The sequence below is a fragment of the Prorops nasuta genome, unplaced genomic scaffold (genome assembly GCF_024137725.1).
Source record: "Prorops nasuta isolate Cenicafe-Biocafe unplaced genomic scaffold, Cenicafe_Pnas_1.2 PNAS00005, whole genome shotgun sequence".
Taxonomy (NCBI): Eukaryota; Metazoa; Arthropoda; class Insecta; order Hymenoptera; family Bethylidae; genus Prorops; species Prorops nasuta.
In genome coordinates, this window is record NW_027116802.1 from 4,399,344 (window position 1) to 4,426,113 (window position 26,770).

The window sequence follows — 26,770 nt, forward strand, 5'->3', positions numbered from 1 at the left end:
CACTTTATAGGAGAAAGAAAATAGCATGCCCGTCCGTCTGCCACGGAGAAGATGAATTTCTAATGTATTTTCAATCACAGTAAATAACTACAGTCGAGGCTTCCAGGACAGAGAGCTTTTACCTTGCCTTGCCCTCGAAGCGTCCGGTAACACACAGTCAGAATTTGGATAGCATAACCGTCCGGCACTTCTCAATTTAAGCTTCGTGCACTCCACTGTACGTGTCGTAGTCGATATTCACCGAATCTCCAGCTCCCCAACCATTTCATCTTTCAAACAATACCATCCAAGCTCTTCAACAGGCACTACTTTTAAATTAAATAAACTTTCAGCACATTTCTCCAGGCCGAGAGTGTTCATCGCCAGAGTTGGTGCTCGTGGTAGTGATGACAGAGGCGAGCCCTCAGCTATGAAACTAAACTTAGTGTTAGCCAGCCAGCAGTGCTCAGTGACAGTACAAATGTGCAATGCAGAGGAAGAAACGGAACATAGAAGAAAGAAGGAGTAGGGAGGGGGCGAGAAAGAATAACACACAGTCGGTTAATCAACCATAAAATTATATAAACACGATTACGAAAAGGGTTGATGAGATAAATCTTAATTACGATGACCATTCGAATTGCATTTGGCAATATACCTGTAGGAAATACAAAAAAAATAATACGAATTTCTTCTTATTAATTTTAGTTAATTTAATTCTTGTAGCACTGAGATAGTTAACTGTTTCAATGTCTTTCAATTTGCAGTGATATAATTTAACATATTAGTCGTTCAGTATTGGCACACGCATTTGATTAATTTATATTTAGCTTTCTTTTATTACTAAACTACATAGCGTCAATGAATATAGTTTATGGTTGTCTATATATTTATAATATTTATTCCCATGTCATTAAAAAATTATTCCCTCAGTAACGTCAAGATTACATTGACTTTGGACATTTGTACCGAGCATTTATGAAATTTATCAATTTAGACTATTGTAAAAAGCGATCTGGTCAGCCAATTCTTACAGCAAAAATTCGAAAATGTTATAGTTTAAACCACAATTATCTAAAAGTATCAAAATAAACGTCTTATAAAAAACATGTATACAGTGTATATTTATATAATTATTGCTCTTCAATTCCTAAACATAATCAAAATCGGGTATGCTATAATAAGAAAACTTATATAATTAACATTTTATTTGTTTATAAAAGTCAGTATATAGCATATATATTATTTATAAGAAGCGATTTATATTATAATATATACAAGAGAGTCATATAAAAATATTAAATTTGATAATCTTTCCGTTGATTTTATAAATCCTTGATCGTTTGATAAACCAACTCCATTTCGGGTCGGTTTTTTACTGATTTATTGGTACACCAATTACCAAGGAATATTAAGTTAGTGTAAACTTGTAGATACTGTTCTCCTGCATTTTTGTCAAGTAATAAAGGGAGATCCTTATCACTCCAACTGTCAATAAAATCTTTCAGATGTTTATTTTCTGGACGAGTATCATCATAAGCCGAAAGTCCAGTGGCCAGCTCATATAACACAATCCCATAACTATAAGTATCCACTTTGGTTGACAGAATTTTTCCACGTAAAAATTCATGTGGTAAGTAAGGTTTCGTGCCGTGGATTTTGCTCACTTGCTAAAAATAAACAAATAAACATAAAACAAAAATTACATCCTCTCTGCTTTAATTCTTAATATCTGAATAAATTATTCTTACTTTCATGTAATTTATCTGCGGACCTTCTCTAGTTAAACCAAAGTCTCCAATTTTAGGTATAAAGTTTTCATCTAATAATATATTTGCACTTTTAATGTCACAATGAATCAGAGGTTTATCTCTAACAGTGTGTAGGTACTGTAAACCATTCGCAGTTCCTTTAGCTATTTCATGCCTCTGTTTCCAATTTAGTGGTGTAAGCTTGCGTTTTAAAAATAACCTATCTGCCAATGAACCATTGTGCATTAATTGACATACTAAACAAGGAGTTTCTCTCAAATTAAAAGCATACAATGGCAGTATATTGTCATGTCTTATTGAATTCAGAAGTTTTACTTCCTTCCAAACTTGTTGACGTTGAATTATATAACTTTCCTCAGATTCAAATCCTCTTCTGTCAATCCTTTTTATAGCAACATCAGTATTTTTCCATAAACCCTTATAAACAGTTCCAAATCCTCCTCTACCAAGAACATTGTGTTTACTCCATTCATTTGTTGCTGAAGTTAGCTCGCTAAACGGTACATGAGGTAAAGTTACTTCAGGTTTATTAGGTGATATACTACTGGTATTATTTGTATTTAGAGCTACGGGAAAAGAAAATCCCTGAACTGGAGTTACTACTAATAGATTGTTTAAATTGCTTGGTTGTGGCTTCTTAACTTGAGGGAAATGATTATTCAAAATCTTTAAGGACTCTTCTTTCGTTGCTTCACTTCTAATTTTCTTAACTCTGTATGCTCCAGGCAAAAGAGGAATATTTTCATTACAATTTTGTGCTCCAATTTTTAACTTTTTAGGGGTTTTGATTAGACAATGAGTAAGATTCTTTTGAAGATTGCCTTCCCCTTCGAAAATAAGTCTGTGATATTTTTCTTCAACGAAAGGCTTTAATGGCATCATTGCTGGATAGTGCTTCATTTTTGCTAATAGAACAAACAATTCTAAAATAGTATGATTACTATGTCCCCACATCGTAAGCAATTCATCTGAAGGATTCTTTTCCTTCTTCAGTCTCTGTATTGTCAGAAAGTCATATTGCATCCATATGCCTTTAACAAAATAAATTGAAATTAATTAACAGTGAAATTAAAATTAAACTCTAGGGAAACAATAGATCGATATTTTATGTATATACCAGCAAGATCTTCCCACTTGTCATGTTGATTCATTATTGTACAGAATTCTAACCTCGGCAAATATGGTATTTCATAAACATATTCGATTTCTTTATCCCTACTAGCCATGATGTTTAATCTTATTGAATAAACAGTAAAATTGTTAAATGAACAGTTAGAAACTTTAATAAGGGTTACCTTCACCAACGGTGTTTAAACATGTTTAACAGCCGTGCCCGTATTCATAGTCCATCTTTAAGAAGCTCCTTAGGGTGAGGTTCACTGAGGTTCACCAAGCCCGGCTTGGGGCTAGCCGGGTTAAACCATGGCTAAACTCATACAGCTCATGTAACGGAAACTATACTACTTTAGCCCGAAAGTATACCATATTAGCCCGGCTAGCCCTCAAGCCGGGTTGGATGAACCTCACCCTAACGGTGAACCCTACCAAAGTACCAAGTCAGGTTAACTTAAGGGCCTCCGCACACAGTTTCCGTAGCTACATTACGTTACGTTAAGGCAACTACAATAATAGTTGCAAAAATTCTTTATAAATATAAAAATATCACCTCAGACCTGTTTATTACAAGCATCCTGCCTCAAAAAACTTAACTTTAGCAATCTTTTGTGTGCGCTAAGCTAAGATTAAGTTTAATCCTGCCTTAACGTAACGTAATGTAGCTACGGAAACGGTGTGCGGAGGCCCTAACCCAGAGTTAAAGTGGTATAGTTCCCGTTACATTAACTATACCACGTACTTTAACTCTGGGTTAAGTTAACCCGACTTGGTAGGGTTCACCCTAAAAGAACATACCGATTAAATGTCAACGTGTGTTCAGTACTGGCAACAAACACGCCCTCTATAACCTCTAAAGATGAACCTGGTTGAAACAAGGGGTTTGAAGAAAGAAAATTATTCTAACTTGATTGTGGAATTGCTCTTCAAAAGTATATGATAAACTATCTTAATATTTATAAAGCATTATACATATTTAAGCTGCGATTAAATTAAAAGACAAAAAAAACACCATGCATATTATTAAAATAATTTTTATCACGGTTCTTTTGTTATATATGGTACATAAAAAGTTTAGAACCAATATCTAAAAAACTAATGCTCTTCAGAAAACAATTTGAAATTATTTGAAATTCTAGAAAGTACTGTTACAGACCTATATCAGATGATTAGAAACTATAGATTTTTTGAAGGATATTATGAAGATCAATTACCTTGTATTCTTTAAAATGGAAACTCCCATTTTGTTATTGAGAGTTTATCTCAAAAGCATTCGAAAATACTATGTAAATGTATGACTTAATTTAGACTTTTGTGAGAGATTTTAATTAGAAATTTTACATGGATAGGTGTTGGGCCGTAGTAGTGTTTGTGATCGTACATATATACGTACTGGTTCTCATTCTACGTATACACACGCGATTTGCTCCAAGAGGGACAAATCTATTCTTCAGGAAATGGATCCTATAGGAGGGTCTTGCCATTGGAACTCTTCTTGGCAAGTAACATACACAACCCAATAACATATATTAAGAAAACCAAAGGAAGCTGGAAATATAACGCGAGCAACTCTGTCGATATAAGAAACGCTGTTAATGTGTCTTGTCAATGGATCCCCAGATTTTCGAGAGTCTCCAGCAGCCTCTCTCTGGCGACGCCTCCTGCGAAGAGTAATTAACAAATAATTAATTAATTGTGCTTTGTGTACAAAGTAATGTATGATTTACCTAAAAGCATCATCTCCAACCAAGCAATAGAGAAATTGGCGCCATTTTGGTAGACGACACTCGGTCTGTGTTTGTCTTTCTACTGTAGATGGTCTCGTAGACTCTTCGGAACTAGAACGACGCGTGATTCTGTCAGCGTATAAAGTTTTAAAAGACATTAGAGTATTCTCGGGATGCACAGATTGTGGACTGCGAGAGGTTGTCGTGCTGGAAAATAGATTGCTATAACTTTGCGTAGCTAAGCCTATATTTTCTTCATGTTCATCCCATTCAGGCTGATCGTCATCAACTGGTAACTCTCCACTACCGACCTGCAATGAAATATTTAACTAGACTCTGCTATCGTTGCTTTATTAGTATTATTACTTTGGTGAAGTAATGCACTCCAGCAAATTCAAGAAGCGTCGCAATGCAATATCCAAAGCTCATCAATAAAAACCAGTCGAGTGCGGTAGCATATCTCACTTTTGGCAAATCCGTCCTTGAATCAAGACTTATGGTAGAAAGAGTCAGTACCGTGGTTATGCCTGCAAGAGGTGTAATAATTGTGGGAATGGCCAATCAGTGCAGTTAAAAGTTATTCTGGTATTTCTAAGGGTAACTATTATGCCTACATGTATACTTATTTATCTATGAAAGTGTACGCCCTTAATGTTAAAAACATTCCAGAAACGTTCCCAGACTCAATTTGACGTGTTGGAATGTTTTCAGCACGTTCTAGGAACGCTGCTAACACTATTCGTGCCATAAGCGAGCTTTATTTTCAAATACTTATCTACAGTCCACAAACTTTTTAAGAATTTAGTTTCAATTAGTACAATCACCAATTGTTTAAAAATTGTTTTCTATAAAAATAGTTTTTATATGCATGTTAGACTTAACAATATATGTAGTTTAATATAGACAAATGATTTGATTGTATAATATATGTTTTTTTTAATTCAGCAAACAAAATTGTTAAAAAATAGTTGATTTTGCCAAAAATATATATATTTTTACTCTTTCTGCCAATCGCAATAATTGCAGACATATTCTTTCTTCTGAAAATAAATATATTTACAAGATAACTTTTTAAATTACCATACCCAGTCCAACACGATCACTCGTCGCCTCTCGATGAATCCAAAAAGATACCCAGCTCAGGACAACTATAAGGACGCACGGTACGTAAACCTATAACATTATATATTGGAGCATTTTATATTTTAGTAATTAAATTTCACGTTTCACACAATCCTAATAAAATACAAGTAGTACACACCGAGGTTATCATAAATCCTAAAGAAAGTACATCCTCACTGATAAAAAAATACTAACGCAAAGTTTTTTATATCAAAATTTAAGTTTAAATGCTGTAAAAAATTCGAAAGCAAAGAATTAATTACTAAATTAAACTATTGAAGTTATTTGGTAGTTATCGTATCACGTAAGATTTAAATGTGGAAACAAGTAGTACATAGAATAAAGACCTGTATCAAAAAGTATCCGGTGTTTCTTTGCAAATTAAAAGACACTTGAAGAACAGAAAATTCTCCTTCTCGTCTGAAGAATGTTAAATTTCGGTATGGAGAACCCATCAAGTCAAATTGAGAGAGTGCCATTCCAGGAACGAAATTTACCGACGATCCTTCTTGCCATTGGTAAATAAGCTGTCTGGTTGTATAGGCATCTGCAAATAATATTTCATTAAAATTTAATAGAACATTTGACGCATACTTGTAAGTATCGCGTAAAACCTACAGCTTCCCATGATCAAAGGACAGAACTGGCGATCCATAGGAAAGTTTCTCAGTTCCATGGGACACTTGGCCTTTATGGTGAGTCTGCATTGCGAGATGTTCTTGAAACAATTATTCAAATATTGTCCGTTCTCTTTCCATATAGTGCACATAGTGTCAGAAACGTTCTTAACATATTCTTGGAATAATTTGATTTAATTATGGAACGTTCTAGAAACGTTTTTGGTATACATATACTATGTGTGCTATACCGATTTAAAAATAAGTATTATAACTGTTGGAAAAGTCTGATATTGCTAAAATAAAGTTAAAATAAATAAAGCTTTAATATATAAGTGTTTAAAATTTTTGAAACCTCCAATTATTACAGATAATCAGTTTAGTAGATAAAAAAAGGAACTTTCAAGAAAAAACTTATAAAGTTATTTACAGTTAAAACATTCTTTTTCTTTATATGGGGATCTAACTATGCTTACTATATGCATTTGACGTCGCTAAATGTGAATTCAATGTCTGTTTGACCGCATTACACGAGGATTTTGCCATAACATCAAAAAACCGATAATTTAAGCTATCTGACCCGTATAATTCTGAGAATGAAATTGTAGCCTGAAAATCCAGTCATTTAAACTCTACCCCCTAACACACTTAAACCATAAACTCTATAACTCGATACAACTTCAATATACCAATCGTGTATGTATACGCCAGACATTCAGTTTAATCTCTGTGCTTATTTGTCGGGTAAGCCAATGTCGATGGTACATTGGTACAAGGATTTGAAAACCTATCGAATAAACAAAAAAATATAGATTTATATATATAGTAAATGTATTTTTAGTATAACGTAAAAGCATATGGCGTCTGAGACATAATAAAAATTGTACGAGAAACGATGCAGAGTGAGTCCAGAGTAATGCGATTTCTACCTTAACGTATACATATCACGTTAAACACCTTGACATACATGGATATTGGGATTGATAGTACATTGAGTTATGTTGTTATAAGGTTATCGGTTACAGAGTTATTTTGTTTTAGAACTTTGGATTTCAGATTACAATCTAGATTACAATCTCATTCTCAGGATTATACGGGTCAAATAGGTTAAACCGGTTAAACTATGGGGTTTTCGAGATTATGGTTAAATTTTGATGTGATGGCCGTAAAGAAACCTTAATTGCATTTGAATTTAGCGGCATCAAAATATAGTAAACAAGATTATATCCTTACATCAGGAATTTCTTTTTTTATATAGCTGATTTATTGACTCACTTAAAGGTGATATTGTTGCAATAATTGAAAAAATGCTTATCAATAATTAAACAGAAATAATATATTCTTGCAATATTTTTTGTATCGAAAGTCGAATTTAGTTATTTAAAGGAGTTAAACACTTATCACCGGTAGTTCTACGTTTTAATTAATTATAAGAGAGCTAGTTAGAAAAATTTACTTCTCAAAAAGATAAACGAACCTCATCGAGTATAAAATATCACCATCCTGAGAGATTCGTAGCAATTTGTTTGGCACGGTAATTGTGTGGACGTAGCTGTGTTTCCCATTGTAAAAATAAGTATCGGGCCTCCAAATTCTTTCCAGCATTTTTATGCTCAAGCTTAAAGATTTTATAGGTCCTCGGAAACTGAGACGGGAATCGCGCCAGGATTGTCGAAAATAACAGTCCATCGAATAATCCTTGATAAGGGGATGCTTATTATTATATATTTGTATAATTCGTGCGTGGTATACCAAAGTTTTAGACGGAGTTCCTCACCATGTCTAGTTCGGATATTGGGCCCATGCTTCTTATCAAAATGTTGGTCTTAACTACCGTAGGTATACCTATTAAAAAGTAATTTATTAATTTATTTTTTGTCAAAGACAATTATATAATTGCGCTTTCGCGTATGACTAAGGATAAAATCAACTTTAATAATCCTTTGAAGTTTATGTAGATTCTTTAGAAGATTACAAGTGAAAAAATTTAATATCCATTTTTCTATCATGTATATTATACATAATACTGTTAAATTGTTAAACTGTACTCTTATCTTTCAAGCTATATTGATTCAACTAAAAAGTAGAATCATTAAAAAAAAAAAGACACTTTTACTTGTAATTTTCTAAGAAATCTAGGGTTTTCAAAAGACGACTATCATTAATTTTATATGTACCATGTAAGCAATATATTGGGACAAAAATTTAATTTTTGAATCCATATATTTAGCAATTAATCTACCAACAGATTTTTTATAAACAAATGATTTTATTTAAAAATTGATATTTGATCGTCAAACAGTAACTTTATAGTATTAATATAATTTAACGCGCACTGTACTCGTATTTCTGTTCGCTTAACTTTTTTTTCTACCATTTAAGTGCACAAACTTCAATTATATTCGATGAACATTAACGTAGCCAAGAATTATTTCAGGAATTCCAGAATACGATAGTCGCTTATACAAGTTTTTAACAAGATATTATTGGATGCAAACACGGAAGCTGACATTCGTAACTATTCATAATGATGTAGAAATGAGACAGCTCGCTTATTCTGTCTTTATAAAATGCTATAGTGTGTGTGAGTGGTTTATCAAACTTTTTAACTGGAACAAAACATTCGCTATTGAAAAGCAAGTAGAAAAATCGCACGTGGAGCTATGTAGTAGAAACACGATATTTATGGGAAATGCATATACAGGGTTTGATAAAGTTATCACGATACTTCAAAGTGGCTCGTAACTTCTTATAATTAGACTTCTTAATTTTTTGTATTTCAAAGAATACTCAGGAAAACTGTTGTAGTTTGTCTGATTTGTTTCAGGCTTAACTACTTGGCGTGACACTGTGCAACGAGTTTCCTAACGAAAACAGATCCTTTTACTTCTGGACACTTACTTTTAATTTGATATAATTTACAGAAAAAGAATTACTTTCACCAAGTCAAATATATATTTAATTATTGGTCGTTAAAGCTACATTAGCAATTTTTATATCTATTCAGCTGATTACTAGATTTTATTTTTTTTTTTTTTTTTTTTAGAAAAAGTAAAAAAATCCTCCTAAGATACAAACGAAATTTGTACTATGGAAGAGGAACTAAATATCATGCAAAATAACATTTATGTAAATTATAAATTAAATATATGCTTTTTAAATTAATATTAAAAAAATATTATTTTATAATTTAAATAATATTAATTTGGCTAAAGGCATAGAGCGTCCTAAGATATCAAAAATTTCCTCTAAGGAAACAATACCTACGTAAAAGTTATGCAATCTTTAATACCTTTTCCGTGAGTTGGGAGCTGGCTATTTTCATAATTCATGAGAAGATTTTCCAAAACCATCGTGATGTTTCTCGAAACAACATCGTTTACCCTTCCCCGGGAAGATCTGTCATTCGTTATTGGCAATATTCTCAATGATGGGGGCACCTCCTCAGTTTGTATCAAATGTCGACTTTTGCACATACTCGGCGGCAATAAAATTAAAAACCTATAACATTATCCGGTTTTCACATGTCATTTATTTTACTTTTTAATATTTATTTTCAGTTCTCAAAATCTGTAAATCGTACTATATTAAAATAGACAAAGAATTATTAAATATGCATGAGAATTATTTGCTAATATTAATGAAAAAGTATATATATATATATATATAGATATATATAAATGGATCAAATCTAGGAGTGACTTGGCCCTAAAAAAATATCTATTGCAAATGGTAACTTTTTATTAAATAAATCGAGTTCACTCAAATCAAGACTATTTTCCAATAATTTTATAAAACACTCTACGAATAAAGACAAAAAATATATTTTTTTCAAAATGAGAAACATTTTCATATGCAACTCATTAATACAGTAACTTTTTGTTCAAGAAGGAAAACTTTAAGGAACGGCTTGAAAACGAGAGTGAGCATTCCTATAGAAATCGACTTTGGTTCGTCTGTCAAAACCTTCCTTACTCGTTTGGAAGAAAACTACTTTTTATGTAGTTGTTGCATAAACATCTGTTAATACCAAATTAATAAGCTAATTAGAGTTTCAGGAAGGTAAAGAACCAAATTTAGTATATATTTCAGATTAAAAGAAAAAATTATTCTTTTAAATGCAGCTAAATAATATTATTGAAAAAGATTTTGACATGAAGACACTTTTTAAAAAATATAGTATCTTCTTTTCTGCGGATTGAATCAAATGACTCGTTTCGCCCATGCATTGATGCTTTAGAAAAATGTTAAATTTTTCGGTGATAATAAAGAGAAGGAGAAAGAAGACGAAGAGAGGAAGAGACGCACTAAAAGAGGAAAAGGAAGTGAAGGAGAGGCTCTCGTTAGTCGCTGATCCAGCAGCTTTTTCAGACGGAGATGAGGGTTCGCGCACAGTCTTTTGAGTGATAGCTACGCCTCCTCGTTACATCACAATCTTCGTCATCATATGCACATTTTGTTCTTGATTTCCAAGTACTTTCTTCCTTCCTTTTCTCTCCAAAGAGCACTTACCAAAACAGAGGACACGCTTGCCAATGCCACTACCACAAATTATTCCTCCCCAATTAAATGTGCATACAGATTTTTTCAAACTCTTTATAAGTAATATTTTCGCAAGCTACAATAATTTTCTAATTACAAATGGCATAAGTTAAATAAAAAATTCAATTTCACTTAGTAAAAAAAAATATATAAAATTACAACGACTATAGCGGGTTATAAATTTGCCCACAGTTATTTTTTTCATGAGTCATATATAGCGCACATTAGTTGTAGAAATTGATGTAACGCGAATTGTAATGTTTGTGTTAATTATGTTGCTTGTAAATGGAAAACTCCAGAAAAGGGGAAAATTTTGAAGGAAAATCGTAAAAACTGATACTATAACGCGTAAAGTAGAAAAAAAAAACAAGAAAAAAATGTTTGTTCAATGCTTACATTAAAAGTTGAGCAGGTCCAAGTTCCATGGTAATTAGGAAAGATGTAGAAAAAAAAGTAGTGTTGGTTAATAAGGATCTTTGTCGAAAGTCCTTCCGCAAGGGACGAAAGATTCAAAGTTGCGCCAATCACGCGAATTCGTTGCTCGAATCACGAAGCACGTTTCCTCGTAATTTGCAGAGTTGCGCCGTTTCGCGAATTCCTCAATCCGCGTGTCAACCCTACCAAACATAATTTCCTTATGCGCAGACTCTGCAGGTTCCTAGCATCCTCATCCCTATCCCTTGCGCCGTCTATCATCCGATATATATATATATATATATATATATAGGATGTACTCTCTCTCTCTCTCTCTCTCTCTCTCTCTCTACCGAAGGCATACCAAAACATGAATATAAAAATTCACGTACATATGTTCGAAATTATAATACATGTTAATTTTGTATTATGACTTTTTTAAAGCATTTATTTATTTGCATTTTATATAAGATGATAAGAACAAATTAATATATGTTATAATTTTGATGATAAGTGAATTTTACGGTGTCTTTTTAATGATACACTCTGCATAGGATGTAGTATTGAAGGCATCACAGAGAATGGACGTAAGAATTCACTTATGTTTAAAATTATAGCAAATATAATTTTTAAGACCATTTTGAAGTCTAATATTCCTAATACTACCCCTGACTTCGTTCATTTTCCGGCTTAAAACAAAGCGTTACTCTTTTAGCTTGATCATATTCTCATAGCATAGTATTTTACAGATCGACGTTAATTCATTAAAAATTGTGGACATGATTTAAATAAAGAAAACAGAGAGGGATGGGGATTTGAAACAGAATATGTTGTAGCAATATATATTATATTCCTCCCGCATCCCAAAAAGAGAAATAGCTTATATTATTCAACGAGTTTATAAAAAAAGCATTTAGCATTAAATAAACATATGATTGCAAGTAACAGTAAACTTTTATTAAACTTTATTAATTAATCATGATTTGATCACTCAAGTAAAAACATTTAAAATTAAATTATTAAAACAATTTTTATTTCAGGAATATGAAGAATAAATTCTAGTATAATTTAGATATGAAAAAAATTATTGTCTTAATAATAGTTACATCCATGAAGAAGCGAAAAATTCAAGAACTACTCAAATTCGATGAATAACGCTAATCGAGAATTTACTGCGTATATCATTTCGTGGCTTCTTTTCTATTCACACGTCGACCCTATACCAAAAATGATTTCCTTGAGCATAGACTCTATGCAAATTCTTTGTATCACTCATTCTTACCCTACGTTTGTTTTATTCGCTATATAATCGTCTATTTGCTCTCGTTTTCCTATACATAAAATAAAACATTACTCTCGCAATTCAAAATCATATTTCTATATAATATATTATTCTACAGGTCGGCACTGATTCCATCACAGCTTGTGGGCGTGGTTTAAATAAAGGAAAAAGAGAGGGAAGTACATTACTTTGAAAAATAATAATTGTATGAGACTTATTCATTTCGCAATTAAAGAGCGAAAAATTCCAAATCGACGCGAATTCAACGAATAAGGTATATAATTTGCGGAGTTGCGCCGTTTCGCGAATTCCTCAATCCGCGTGTCGACCCTACCAAACACGGTCTCCTTGCGCGCAGACTCTGCAGACACCTCGTATCCTCATCCCTATCCCGTCCTCGTTCTATCCGCTATATATCCGTGATTTCGCTCACTCTCCGGCTTAAAATAAAACGTTACTCTTGTAACTCAACAATATTCCTGTAATATATAGTATATATTCTACAGGTCGACGCTATAAATAATTGAAAACTCTCGTGGGCGTGGTTTAAATAAAGGCAAGAGAAGGGGGAAGCTGGGGGTGGGGAAGAAAGTGCTGATTTGACTAAGAAAAAGTGGAAAATTCGTTGTTGGTGGTGGTTGGAGGCTATGGTCTCTGTGTCACTAGGTCGAAGTGGATGGCAACGACGCAAGCGTGAAACTATCAGTTATCCTGTGGGTCCGAGTGAGAGGAAGAATTCCGCTGGAATGGGAATATAGGTAAGGATAGGAGAGAAGCTAAGGAGGGAAGAAAGGGAAATAGAGAAAAGTTTCACAGTCAAAATGGAAAGGACGAAGGAGACTAACGAGAGAGAAAGGGATGAACGTGTTAGGTAGGATTGAGAGTGGGAGTAGGAACAGAAGGTGGTGGATCGAGAACATCGGTTTATCAGCCTCATCACGGGAGATATACATGCATATAGCAAATAGATGGAGAGACGAGAAATAGGAAGTAACAGTGAACACCGTCGTATCAAGTGTGACATATATTCAAATTGATCCAGCCACATTTTTAAGAGACACTGCGATCGAGAACATCAGTTTATTAGCATCATCATCACAGCAGACATATACGTATATAATAAATAGATAAAAAAAAGTATACAAAATTGAAAGTACCAGTGAATATCATCGTACCAAGTGTCATATATTTCCAATGCGTTCTAACCACGAAATGAGAACGTCCGAGTTTTTTAGAATCATCACAGGAGATATATATATATATATATATATATATACAATCTGTATAGATAAAAAATAAGAAATTGAAAGTAAGAGTGAACATCATCGTTCCAAGTGTGACATACGTGTGTTTTTAATCTGTTCCAGCCACGTTTTCGAGAGTCATTGCAATTGGACAAGTATATACGAATCCTTATTGTAGATTCGTAATATTTTTCTGGTGTTCTTTAACGAGTGACGAAATGCGATACACAAATTTCGAACACTATCGAATTTTCTGTTGAAAATGCTGCAGTTTAAACGTTATAGGTTTAGCCTAATTCGATCGATTCAATTATGATCGATTGCACGTTATAAACGTTTTAAGCAGATCGACTAAACAAGCCTCGAGATGATCCTTCTGATGGGCTTTCAAAGGTTTTACAATTTCACTATATATAGATATACCGATAGATTCTCCCTCCATTCACTATATATAGCCTATATTCGTTCCGCAAAGTTTCAGGCTTGATCGAAGGATCGAAGAATCGGTCGACGCAATTCAAATGCGGTCTCTTGAGTGCTGACAGAATTTTTATCGGATCTGTTTCAAAACAGACATAGAGAGAAAAAATGTCACCTCACGGATTATCACTGCCGATTACCCATCCCCTCCTCCTTCTACTCACCGTGCAAATAATTTGCCAGGATGCTTGGTGAGTTACTTATTCGATTTAATCAAAAGTGATTGAAGAAATCTTTTTGTTAATTTTTATCTATGTTTTATATTATTATTATTGAGTATTATTGGCTATTACTATACAATCATGCAATTCGTAATAGAAGTAACAATATTTAACAATGGGGTAAACGGAACTAATTTGGAAAGGAGACGGAATGTACGGCAAGGGAGGGAGAATTATTCTTATTGAAATAAGCGAACTAATAAATGAAATAATTAATAAATCAAGTTTTAATTATTTTCTTTATACGTTATTTATACTTACTGAAACAAAATGAAGGTTTTTAAAAAAGTCGAAACAATTGCTTCATACAGTATTTTTTGAAAGAATTGTACCACTTTTAAAATTAAAATTAAATAGAAAAGATGAAAGTTCGTTTATTGGAAGAGCCCAGTTTAAAAAGAATAAAAGAGAAAAAAATATTTAAATGAATCAGATGCATTTTTTATTATTTTTTAACTGTTTCTAATTTTTCCATAATTAATTACTCATTCATACAAATGTACACAAGAGAATTTTGTTTATTTTAAGTCTGAAATATATGATTGACTAATACAATATAGATATATGCACATATGAAAATAAATATATTAAACTGTACATAATAAGTGCCATTTTCGTAAACTTTCTGGGAGAGTTACCTAATAATTTGTACATGTTTAATTCATCTTGACATTTAAGGCATTTCCTAATCACACAGGGTGAACAGATTTTTGCCATTTAATTCTTTATTGATTTTTCTTTATCTAGAAAAAAGATTTTCAAATAAAATTTTGCTTAAAACTTAAAGGAAAAGAAAATGTGAGCCTATGGTTTATCAAGCAATTTTAAAATTTACCTTATTCCTTCAATCTCAGTTTTTCCTTATAGGAAGTTTTTACTTTCTGATTAGTCACTTAATAGAAAATTAGCTCGTTGAAATCTTGATACGGGGACGTTCGTGTGTATGCGCGCAATTTCCGTAAATAAGATGAAAAGTAGGTCGATATTGGGCATTACTGGAGTCATGTGAGAAATTGTCCGATAAATTGTGATTTGACCGTATTTTCCTGTAATGGGTATACGAAATAGCTTAAGTAAGATAGAATTTCGATCAGCCAATTTGTAATCTCGTTGATTAATGATTTAGGACTAGCCTGTTAAACAATGGAATGACTGATAGGCTGGAAAACGTTACACAAACGATTTCTAGAATTTTGGATGGATATGACATTCGATTGAGGCCAAATTTTGGAGGTAAGACTAAAAATAATTATTATCCGATTTGAAAGAATCTACTGTTTTAACAAATTATTCATTAAAGGATCACTTTTATTATAATTACGATTAAATTACAATCTTGAAATTTACCCAATAACAAATTTCATCAATATTAGAACATTTTTCAAAAAATATAAGGATAAAAAATTGATTTATTCGAGTAAATGGATTACCCTGGCGATTCCTGGCTAATGGGACACGGTTACGAGATTGCTAAACCAATAAATAGATGGCCAGTAGAGATTGCCTCCAATTATTGAACTAATTATAAGCTCCAAAAAATTTCATTAAATTTATATTCCCCGTTAAATCCCGCATATATTTCCAATATCTACAGTTTCTAATTTGAAGCGAATTAATCTCCAACTCGATATATTTTTATCATCTTACATTATTTATAACTCCGTTTTTTACATCTTTCGTTATAATTATTACGCGTATATATAATAAGAAAAAAAACTATACGCTGAAATACGATATAGAGTCGGATGATCACGATTTTAATAAAGTTTTCTACGCTATTTAGCAAAGCCATGATATCCTTATCAGCATTTTTAATTGATCGGTTCGATAAGTGGAAAGAATTAGCTCCAATCGATCGGAGAGAAAATCGTATTATCACGTGATAAAATCTTCTACTATTTTTACCATTTTTTTTGTTGGTTTTCCCATCACCATCATTGTCATTACCAAAATGTATCGTAAAGAGAGGAGAAAAGGAAGAAAGAATAATGTTCCAGGAGAGCCTTTATTGGTCGGAATGGATCTAACGATAGCAAGTTTCGACGCAATTTCTGAAGTAAACATGGTGGGTTCGATTAAATATGTCAAAATTCATTGTTATATGAACGATGCGTTTATTGATTCGTACTCTTTCTCCCTCTTTCTCTTGTTGCAGGATTACACCATCACGATGTATCTAAATCAATATTGGAAGGACGAAAGATTGGCTTTCTCGCAGGAGGACGAGATTCTTACGCTCAGCGGTGATTTCGCTGAAAAGATTTGGGTACCGGATACATTTTTCGCCAATGACAAGAACAGGTAAACGCGTCTATTTCCATTTTAAGGTCGGAATAGTGCGCAAAGTGTCTGGAACGTTCCAGACACATTTTCTCTATACCACGCGGACAAAGGCTCTTGAAAAGCAACAACGAGCAAACCCACAATCTTTTTGAAATCGTTTCAGTTTCTTACACGACGTCACCGAGCGCAACAAACTCGTGCGACTATCCGGTGACGGTTCGGTCACTTACGGCATGAGGTTCACGACAACTTTGGCCTGCATGATGGATCTGCACTACTATCCACTCGACTCGCAGAATTGCACCGTAGAGATTGAGAGCTGTACGAATAAATTTCTGTAATTTTCTAGCAATTCACAACGACAATAGTAATAATTTCACGATTTTCGTATAGATATTCCTTTGATCAAAAGTATATATATATATATATATATATATATATATATATATAATATTACAAATATACATGTATATGTAGTTTTCCCTTTATCTCTCTGCTTACGATCGCGCTGCACACGAGAAGGATCCAATAAATTCTCGTATACGATATATGTACTATACGTATATAGACTACATATGCTTGTATAGGTGCACCACTGCCTCGTTGACTATTGAATTTTTCGATAGATGGGTACACGGTATTGGACGTGGTGATGTATTGGAAAGAGACTCCGGTACGCGGGGTGGAGGAGGCAGAATTGCCCCAATTCACGATAATCGGCTATGAGACGAATGATCGAAAGGAGCGTCTTGCAACTGGGATCTATCAGAGGCTATCGTTGAGCTTCAAGCTGCAACGAAACATAGGCTACTTCGTGTTCCAAACTTATCTTCCCAGTATATTAATCGTCATGCTGAGCTGGGTCAGTTTCTGGATCAACCACGAGGCGACCAGTGCCAGAGTAGCTTTAGGTAATGGATGCACGATAATTGGCTCCCGTGACACATACGGACATTCCTAAAACGTTCCTGGAACCAATTTGACAGGTGGGAAACGTTTTAGGAACGTTTTTGACATATTGCGTGATATGTAGGTACCTATAGACGCTATTTTATTTCAGCAAGATGATAGCCACGTTTAAAATTAAATAAACGTAACGAGTCTCGTGCAAATCATTCGGGGAGATGACAAATTGAAAAAGTGTACTTTTTATCAAAATTAATAGTAGCTCGTGATAAAGCACTGTCGGGTTCTATGACACTAATTGAAATTAAAGTCATCTACTACAGATTTGGATTTTTTACTCTGCATTATGTTGCTCTGGATAGGTGCCCATTGGCCCACCCAGCTCTCGTAACAATAAAAATTATAAATGAGACTTTCGAATTAAGTACTTCATTTATTTTGTTCATTTGTCTATAGTAGTGTTTGCATATACCAATTTATCTTACAAAAATGTTGTTGGAGCTTTTTATCTTGGAACCACGTCACAGCACACTTTTTATTAATTTTCCATATAATTTGTAATTTGAGAACATATACAATGTGAGAGAGGGAGAGCAACTAAAAATTGCTATTCTTTACGATCTTTGCATTTTTAGGGATAACAACGGTGCTGACTATGACAACAATATCGACAGGCGTCAGAAGCTCCTTGCCACGTATCAGTTACGTCAAGGCCATAGATATCTACCTTGTCATGTGTTTCGTGTTTGTTTTCGCGGCCCTGCTCGAATATGCGGCTGTCAATTATACGTACTGGGGTGCCAGGGCAAAAAAGAAGAGTAAAAAGAAAGAAACCACTGACGATAGAAAGGGAACAACGATATCCGATAAATCTGGTATTATTCTTAAAACCCTATTATCCATGAATATTGAAAATTAAAGTATGATAAACTCGTCAAGAAACTATTTTATAATCCTATAGGAATAAACATCCTATACAATTTTGCCTATGCTTTAATCAAAAACGTAACAATTGATTAATTTTTTCCCGAAGTTTCCTATCAGTCGATAGATGGCCTTAAAAATGTCTGGCTAATATAGGAGAAAGACACTAGATAATTCTAACGATCCGCAATAAAAAAATGTTTATTGATCCGTAATCGATGTTAAATAAATAGCTACGTTAAAAAATATTGTAAGAATAATATTCTTAAAATCGTACAGTCTTTATGAGATTTTTGGTTTGGCACGAGTTAATCGGACACCTTAATGTATATATCGTGATTGGTTTACAGGTAGCAGAAGTGGTGGTAGTAAAGTAGGCTCATCCTATCCAGTTGGTACAACAGATGCAGATATCATAGAACTGGAAGACCTGAGAATGTCTCCTCTTCCCAGTATCAGGAACAGATCGGGCTTGATCGGTGGTGGTGCTGCTGCCATTGTTGGATCTCCAAAGGAGCTTCACGATCCCGTTAAATTTCCTCCGAGTTTTCGGATCTCCAGAGTTTCCACCGGTTACAATACTCACGCCAGGTTCAGCGGTCTAAGACACAGAGGTCCCAGACAGCAAAAGCCAAAGGTAACCTACGTAACCCGCATATAGTGTCAGAAACGTTCCTGTGAAACGTTCCAGAGATCATTTCGGCACGTTGGAATGTTTCTGATACTATGCGTGGATATATAATCACACGTCGCATTAATCGATGACCTTCAACATTTCAAGGTTTTACACGCTTTGCGGAGAGGCGCCTCTGTACTACGGGTATCAATGCCAAAAATCAAAGATGTAAATGTTATAGATAAATACTCAAGGGTGATATTTCCAGTAAGCTTCATGCTGTTCAACGCCGTTTACTGGATCTTTTACTTTTTTTGAACGGACTTTGCTCCAATTTCCGAAAGCTGCCAAAAAAACTTCTACAAATCTTTAATGTACTAAGAAAAATTATGCATATAAATGTAATAGCCAAATTATTATTTTTGCTCTGCGTATATTAATAAGTCATTGCAATATTGCGTATATATGTGCAAAAAATAGAGTTAAGAGATGAAGACGAATGACAATATGTTCCTATACGTTATAGTTTAATTAGAGCAAGTGACTTTTTGTAGCGTGTGCAATATGTATTCTCTAAATTTTAAAGGCATTGAAAGGGCTTTATTGATCGAATCGAGAACTGCGGATTAAAGGTATTGGTCTGAACAAATTAATTTCAAGGTAAATATGAATAATACTTTCGAAAATCTAGATTACCTTCTTACTGAAACATTAATTTTTATTACATAATGATAACTCTATAATTTTGTTAAATATTAGCTGATTTTTCAACCTTTTTCACAACCTTATCTGTTATTACTTGCGGTTCTCGTATTCGTCAATTGTAATGTAATATTACGAGGTAGACTTTGCGTTTCGTCGTATATTACACACGTCTAATGCATCAATATATGTAAACATTTAATTTCTCGTGAATTAATTCGTCACAATGAAAAATATAGTATATATAGTTCTTTGGAAAATATTTTAATATTTCTTTCTTCCATTAGAAAATTGATAGAAGACGCTGTGCTAAATTTAATGTAACATTAAGCAAAGTAAACAGATATGCTATATACTTATAGCTAGTACACCGTACTAAAAAAGTCGGTTCGTGATGTTAATTAAGGTGGCTATTGCACGAATTTTCACTATCGCAACATTGTACATTATAGTCAAATTTACTGGTACATAACAAGTACTTTACTGTTGGAACAAATGTGTGTCGTTACGCCAAGGAAATTGGTTTTGAAAAATTGTCCAATAATCACACTGTTCATTGATATTATGAACAAAATTTGCGTGAGTGCCAAGCCGAGGATCGTGCAATTAGAAAAATATGATGTTTTGAAACGATATTTCTTACGTTTTGTTTTTGGTTCGTAACAAAATTTTATTAATGGTTAATAGAAATAAAGATTCGAAACAAATAATACTTAAGTGATTCTCGTATAGAATATGTGGAGCTGCAAATTTCGTTGAATTAATATATATTATGTTTATTATATCCTTATTCGCGTTGTATTTGACTTGGACCAATAAAATAATTTCAAGGTAAAACATTAAAGTGCATTTTGTGTATTAATCCAAGTTAAACATTATCGCGAATAGAGTATGTACATATTCATATAGTACAGTCGGCGATTTAAAGTTTAAAATCTCACATTTTCTGTGAGAATGGATCACTTAATCCTTTGTAACTTATTTTTACTCAAGAGCTAAACTTATGAATGATATTTCAGTTTTTCTCTTACATTTATTTTTTTATGTCTATACCCATAATTTTTCAGGGTTGGCATGGATCAATCTTACACCCGGTATACTGCAATGCATAATTATAGAGATTAACAAAGGTAAAAACACGTTTGACCGAATTACACAATTATATTGTAATTCTATAAAAATATACAAAGTACGCCATATATGTGTGCTGGTAAATATTTTTAAAATAATAATAAGAGAGCAATATATTACTCGAGTGAGATTCCTTATATTCATTTTCTCATTTTATTTCATAGAGCCTCTAATTATAGTATAATTATTTTTTTGTTATTCTTAACGCGACAATTATTATAATTATAAAGTAATTTAAAAAACTAAGGCATTTATATATGCTTAATTAGCAGAAATTTAAAATTTAAAAAACTGCGAAAAGTTTTTTTTTATCAATTCATAGCCTGATTCTTATAATTTTAAAATTGTTAGAATGTTCATTTTTGCGATGCGTCGAACTGCGGTGTTAACTGAATCAGAAAATCGTATCTGAATAAACAGTGATTAGAGAAAATTAAAACAATTTGTGATCTAATTAATAGCCTATAAGAATATGTTAAAACAAGAAATATATACATGTCATTTAAATTATTTTTGTATGATGGACGATGGTAAGAAAACTTTATTTTAATAACACCCAATTAAAAATTTAAGGATCCCAAATGGTGTTCAGTTTTAAGGCCTATTTCCCACATTGAATTTTCAATAGCTTTTGAAACGTAAGATTTTTTCTTTAAAAGACTGCAGCTTATGAGATAGCACAAATTATTCTTACACCCGGTATGTTCAGAGAGGAAGTATGCATTGGTATGCACCACTTTAAGCCTCCTTAGAGTATGGATGTAAAAAAATTCACTTATTATTTCCGTAAATGTGAAAGATATCAAATTTGTGCATGAGACATTATTGAATGCAAATACAAAGAATTTTCGAAAATGTTCTATGTAAAAATTTGATACCTCTCATAATTACAGAGATATAAACGTCTTTATTGCGTTCATACACTACTGGAACCTCTTATGCTGATCACCCTATATAAAATGCACCTTTTAACGGGATCCCTCATACCTCGTTATATTATAGCATTTTGGTGACGCTCTGCGACTGCTCTTTTGAGTAAAACAGTCAAATTTTGAAGAAACGGAAAAAATTGCTTCTATAATAAATATATATATATATATATATATATATATATATATATAAATTTTAATATTCATTTTTCCAAAAAGCTGCCTTTTTTATATTGGAAAGGGCATTTCACGACCTCATTAAAATGCTATAAATTTGAGATCAGTTTTCAAATAATGTCATATTGCCAGTAACAAGCATTTCCACCTTGTAATTTCGATATATGAGGAATCCCGTTAAATTTCCCCAAAGAACGTAAGAATTTACTTATCTCTTCGTAATATAAGAGATTTCAACTTTTGGCTTAGAACCTTTCTGAAGCTCCTCCCTATAATTATTATATTTTGTGAGATCTTAAGCAAAAAATCAGTATGTTTATAGTTTCGGAGATAAGTGAACTATTAATCAACTTCCGGACGATTTAAAATATATTATAATATAATAATCATAGAATAAATACGCAATATATACCATAAGTATATAATAATATTGCAAATATTACAGGTCATAATGCGAAATAAATTATAAATGTTAATCTTACAAGACCTTCATACAAATCATTAAAATTAAAATTTGACCAATAATTCGTGCTTTGTTTGATTTACACAATAATCATCGAGTTTTAAATACGTCGCATTTATTGGTTGCTGCAAATATACTTTCTACGTTTCACGCTTTTCATTTACAAAATTATTGTTGAATGAAATTGAGTCTCATTAACGTGACTTCTATTCATATATATACGAATTTTGTTGGAATGTTGTTTGGAAATGTCTTTGGTTCGTAAGAATAAGAAGGGGAAATATATTAGAGAGTAAGAGAGAGTGAGACTGAGAGAGTTGGCCTCTGGGTCATTGGGTGGACTTGGGACAGTTGGGACGTTTCCCCATATTTTTTATGTACATTGGTGTTACTAGAGTGTTACATCGTTATAACGCCAACCGTTGTGCCATCTTTCATTTGTTTTACTTAATCAAAATATTATTTGTAAATTTTAAAATATAGATAGTCGGTAGCTGAAGAATTTCAAAACGTTGATACTTAATTGTTCATATTTAAAAGAAAATGTTATATTACATATCATTACATACTTCTTAACCTACTTTGAAGCTCCAGAGTCTTTGTTCCATCTCCCTAATAATTCCAGATTTTAGTCTACTTAACGAAGAAAGTTTATAAACAGAAGTATATAGTGCTGCATAGGTAGTTATAAATCTGCGAGGTCATCATATAATGAGCGAAACAATATACCATGAGCATGACGTTCATTTGACAACAGTAAGTTCAAAATAAGAAAGAAAGGTTATTTTTCAGTAAACCAATACTTTGGAAATGTGTTTTAATATATAACAGTACTAGTACTGAAGATAATAAGAAGAATTTAATTACTAAAACAACTATTTTATATACTATTATAGCCTGAATTAATAACAGCTCATGGTTACATACCTGAGACTCATCACATTTGGACAGAAGATGGTTACTGTCTTGAAATACATAGAATTGTATCACCAGATAAATTGAATTCCTCAAGTGTGGATTGTGATGATAGAGACAATTTTACCAATTCTGATACTATCTCTGGAACTCCAGAAGCAAATGCTTTTCTTAACAAGACCCTTTATCCGCCTGTTATCATAAATCATGGATTACTCTCAAGTTCAGCTGATTGGGTTTTACTTGGACCACAAAAAGCCCTTGGTAATTTCTGATTCATAATTTTTCTTATTGTTAATTATCTAAAGAAAAAAAGTTTTCTACGTGTACTTTTTCAATGTTTCAGCATACATTCTTTCGGACAATGGATTTGATGTCTGGCTTGCTAATGTTCGGGGAAATACATATTCTAAACGGCATAAAGAATATACAGTCAAAGATAAGGAGTTTTGGAATTTCAGGTAAAATAATTAATATTATTTGTATAAAACCATAAGTTACCCTAAGAAGTAACAGAATGTGTATTGTTATTAGTTGGCACGAGATTGGATGCTATGATTTACCAGCAATGATAGATTATATTTTACAACACACTGGACACAAAGACTTATATTATATAGGTTATAGCCAAGGAACTAGTGCATTCTATGTTATGGGTAGTGAAAGATCTGAATATAATAGTAAAATTAGAGTGATGATAAGTCTGGCACCAATTGCTTTTCTTTCTAACCAGAGAAGCCCCTTACTAAAGCTTATTGTGCATTTCAACAGTATTATGGAGGTACATTATACTTTTTAAGATTTTTTGTTTACTGTAAAAGTCATTTTGTCTTATCAGTAATTTGATTTTAGTGGGGATCCACATATTGGAATATACACCAATGGTTCCCAAGGAATACTTTGCAAGCCCGTGCGCTTGGTAGTTTTATTCGCAATGCCCCTGGTGCAATAACAAAAAGTTTTTGCAATTGTTGGTTTCATTTAATTGCTGGATTTGGTAGTAATCAGCTGGATAAATCTATGCTACCATTAATATTTAAGCATTTTCCTGCAGGTGCCTCTGCCAAACAAATCATCCATTATAGTCAAACCATTTTATCTGGTAATGATAATGAAAAGAAAACTGTTATATTAGAATCAAATTTCACAATTTAACTGTATTTAATAATCTTTTCTGTGCTTTTAGGATCATTCCGCAAATTTGATTATGGTGCAATGAAAAATTTAAAAATTTATGGATCAACTCAACCACCCAAATATAATCTTGAGAAAATCGAAGTACCAGTATTTATTTTTTATAGTGAAAATGACTTTCTGACTAACGTTTTAGATGTACAAAAACTCGCTAGAAGATTGCCAAAAATAGAAGCAATAAAGAAAATCGAATACTCAAAATTTAATCATATTGATTATCTTTGGGGTAGAGACGCAAATATACTTTTATACAACCAAATCGTAAAAATACTAAAGCGTATGTAAATACATCATCAGTACAAATACAAAATAACAAGTCACTTGTTTTTAATTATAACAGTATTTTTTATCAATTTTCTCTTTTATTTTTTGAATAATTTTAATAATAGAGGCTAAGGTAAATGTATGTGATTGGGCTAGAAAATATCTAGTTGAAATATAATATATTTATCTTTTTAAATTCAAGTGATTTCACAGATTTATTTGTGTTCATGCCCAATGCAGCAGCTTCCAGTGTAACATGGAGATCCTAAAACACCGCCATGGTGATCTCTTGGCAACTTATTACGATATTCCGCTTTGCTACACAAACCTCCTCCGCATTTAACATCATTGCACGGCATCGACTTTGTTATAAGCTTTAAGTACGTTCCGTCTGGTCGACAAATGCACGAACTGCACTTATTTTCTTTATTATCTTGATTTAAGCGTTCCATTGGATGGTTAACAAAAGGCTCATCTGCAGGATTATTTGCTTGATTTAATAAATTATCTGCAACAGGGCTTCGAGCTTCTTGAAATCTTTCTTCGCATATTAAAATTAGTCCAGCAACATTTTCTGCGGCTGGTGGACAATCCGGCTCACTAGTTTCAAAATTTAGATGTGGTAAGCACACTCTTGTCTCTTTGTCAATTTCTCTTTTCGCGTCATCATCGGGTGCTGGTATTTTGCTACATTGAAATTCATTATAGGACCCAAAACTTTTTAGTAAAAGTGTTTTGTGCAATATAGCATGCTGGGCATTTAAGAAGTGCCCGAAACACGAAAGCTTAAATTTCAAGCGTATTATGCCATTTGGAATCGAATCTTTATCAGCAAAAGGAAATGTATTCTTGATTGTGAACGGTTTAGGCATGGGTAAGCCACGAGTGTCATTGTCGGCCATTATAATTTGGTCGCATAAACAGTCAGGAAATGGTATTTGTACCTCGCCTAATGAATCTTTGATTATTTTAGAAGGGCAAATAATCACTTTCTCTATACTGTAGATGTCAAGTAAGAGAGGCTGAAGTCTCATCGCAGCAACTAACTCACTTGGACTCTTGGGGAATATATAGAATTTTCCACACTCAAAATTAATAGTAACACGTTTAGTATCCTTTGTTATTTCCAATATTTTATCCTGTTTTGTAGATTCAAATTCACTCTGCTTTATCCGACATAAAGGAAAATCGATGAATTTAAAATCAACTGCTAAATTTAATTTTTCGGGGTTCGCTATTTTTCCAGCATAAAAACTAACAAAATCTACGAATATCTCAAGAAGAAAAAGCTTCCTTTTATTTCCGCCACTGCAATGATGAATATTTTGCTTACGCATGATAAGTATTCAAAAATACTAAAATTTATTTTGCCAGAAAGATAAAAAAATTGATGGTATATATATTTTAGCCGAAAGAGATTATATCGCCACCATAAAGATGCAAAGTTCACTTCACATACCTACACATATAAAAGTCGATAAAAAGATTTTTTACAACACAGTGCGTGCAATTCTTCTGGATAAGTGATTAGACAGTTCGTACGCTATTATCTAATCCATACATAATCTTTTAATTTAATTATTTCTTTTAATTAAAAACTTGATTGAACATTAAAATTGTGTCTATAATGTATATAGGAGGTCTGATTGTGTACATACCTTTTCACTGTTTTTATTGCCAATAAAAATGTTACTACTGATTTTCATTTGTATATGAATATAGGACTTTTATATTTTATGTTGCTAAATCCTTT

The 26,770-nt window shown here is 32.7% G+C and overlaps 5 protein-coding genes across 9 annotated transcripts; 2 read left to right on the forward strand and 3 right to left on the reverse strand.

Moving 5' to 3' along the window:
• Nucleotides 1-1,292: 1,292 nt before the first annotated feature.
• Nucleotides 1,293-3,560, reverse strand: LOC136773626 (serine/threonine-protein kinase pelle-like). 5 transcript variants are annotated; one of them, XM_066727420.1, is made up of 4 exons: nt 3,047-3,560; nt 2,869-2,966; nt 1,731-2,782; nt 1,293-1,649 (listed from the first exon to the last, which is right to left on the reverse strand). In XM_066727420.1, the coding sequence occupies exons 2-4, from the start codon at nt 2,900-2,902 to the stop codon at nt 1,305-1,307; spliced, it is 1,431 nt and encodes a 476-aa protein (XP_066583517.1). In that variant the 5' UTR covers nt 2,903-2,966; nt 3,047-3,560; the 3' UTR covers nt 1,293-1,304. The 5 variants fall into 5 exon arrangements, with proteins under 5 accessions (XP_066583517.1, XP_066583516.1, XP_066583515.1 ...); XM_066727419.1 differs by having other exon boundaries at nt 2,869-2,969; XM_066727418.1 differs by having other exon boundaries at nt 2,869-2,987.
• Nucleotides 3,561-4,017: 457 nt separating this feature from the next.
• On the reverse strand, nt 4,018-11,358 carry LOC136773332 (gamma-aminobutyric acid receptor subunit alpha-6). Its single transcript, XM_066726920.1, has 10 exons — nt 11,269-11,358; nt 9,623-9,831; nt 8,108-8,175; nt 7,808-8,028; nt 6,332-6,414; nt 6,061-6,260; nt 5,677-5,764; nt 4,958-5,118; nt 4,592-4,902; nt 4,018-4,525 (listed from the first exon to the last, which is right to left on the reverse strand). Exons 1-10 carry the CDS (start codon nt 11,295-11,297, stop codon nt 4,315-4,317), a joined length of 1,581 nt encoding a protein of 526 aa, XP_066583017.1. The 5' UTR covers nt 11,298-11,358; the 3' UTR covers nt 4,018-4,314.
• A 1,986-nt stretch (nt 11,359-13,344) lies between these two features.
• On the forward strand, nt 13,345-21,847 carry LOC136773982 (gamma-aminobutyric acid receptor subunit beta-like). Its single transcript, XM_066728008.1, has 10 exons — nt 13,345-14,205; nt 14,288-14,483; nt 15,640-15,746; nt 16,511-16,578; nt 16,669-16,814; nt 16,960-17,117; nt 17,423-17,707; nt 18,338-18,577; nt 18,977-19,263; nt 19,408-21,847. Exons 2-10 carry the CDS (start codon nt 14,401-14,403, stop codon nt 19,558-19,560), a joined length of 1,527 nt encoding a protein of 508 aa, XP_066584105.1. The 5' UTR covers nt 13,345-14,205; nt 14,288-14,400; the 3' UTR covers nt 19,561-21,847.
• Nucleotides 21,848-22,879: 1,032 nt separating this feature from the next.
• Nucleotides 22,880-25,174, forward strand: LOC136773546 (lipase 3-like). Its single transcript, XM_066727294.1, has 6 exons — nt 22,880-23,400; nt 23,541-23,823; nt 23,906-24,020; nt 24,094-24,340; nt 24,412-24,661; nt 24,746-25,174. Exons 1-6 carry the CDS (start codon nt 23,356-23,358, stop codon nt 25,036-25,038), a joined length of 1,233 nt encoding a protein of 410 aa, XP_066583391.1. The 5' UTR covers nt 22,880-23,355; the 3' UTR covers nt 25,039-25,174.
• A 57-nt stretch (nt 25,175-25,231) lies between these two features.
• LOC136773547 (uncharacterized) lies at nt 25,232-26,756 on the reverse strand. Its single transcript, XM_066727295.1, has one exon. The coding sequence runs from the start codon at nt 26,352-26,354 to the stop codon at nt 25,233-25,235; it is 1,122 nt and encodes a 373-aa protein (XP_066583392.1). The 5' UTR covers nt 26,355-26,756; the 3' UTR covers nt 25,232.
• Between the last annotated feature and the right edge of the window lie 14 nt (nt 26,757-26,770).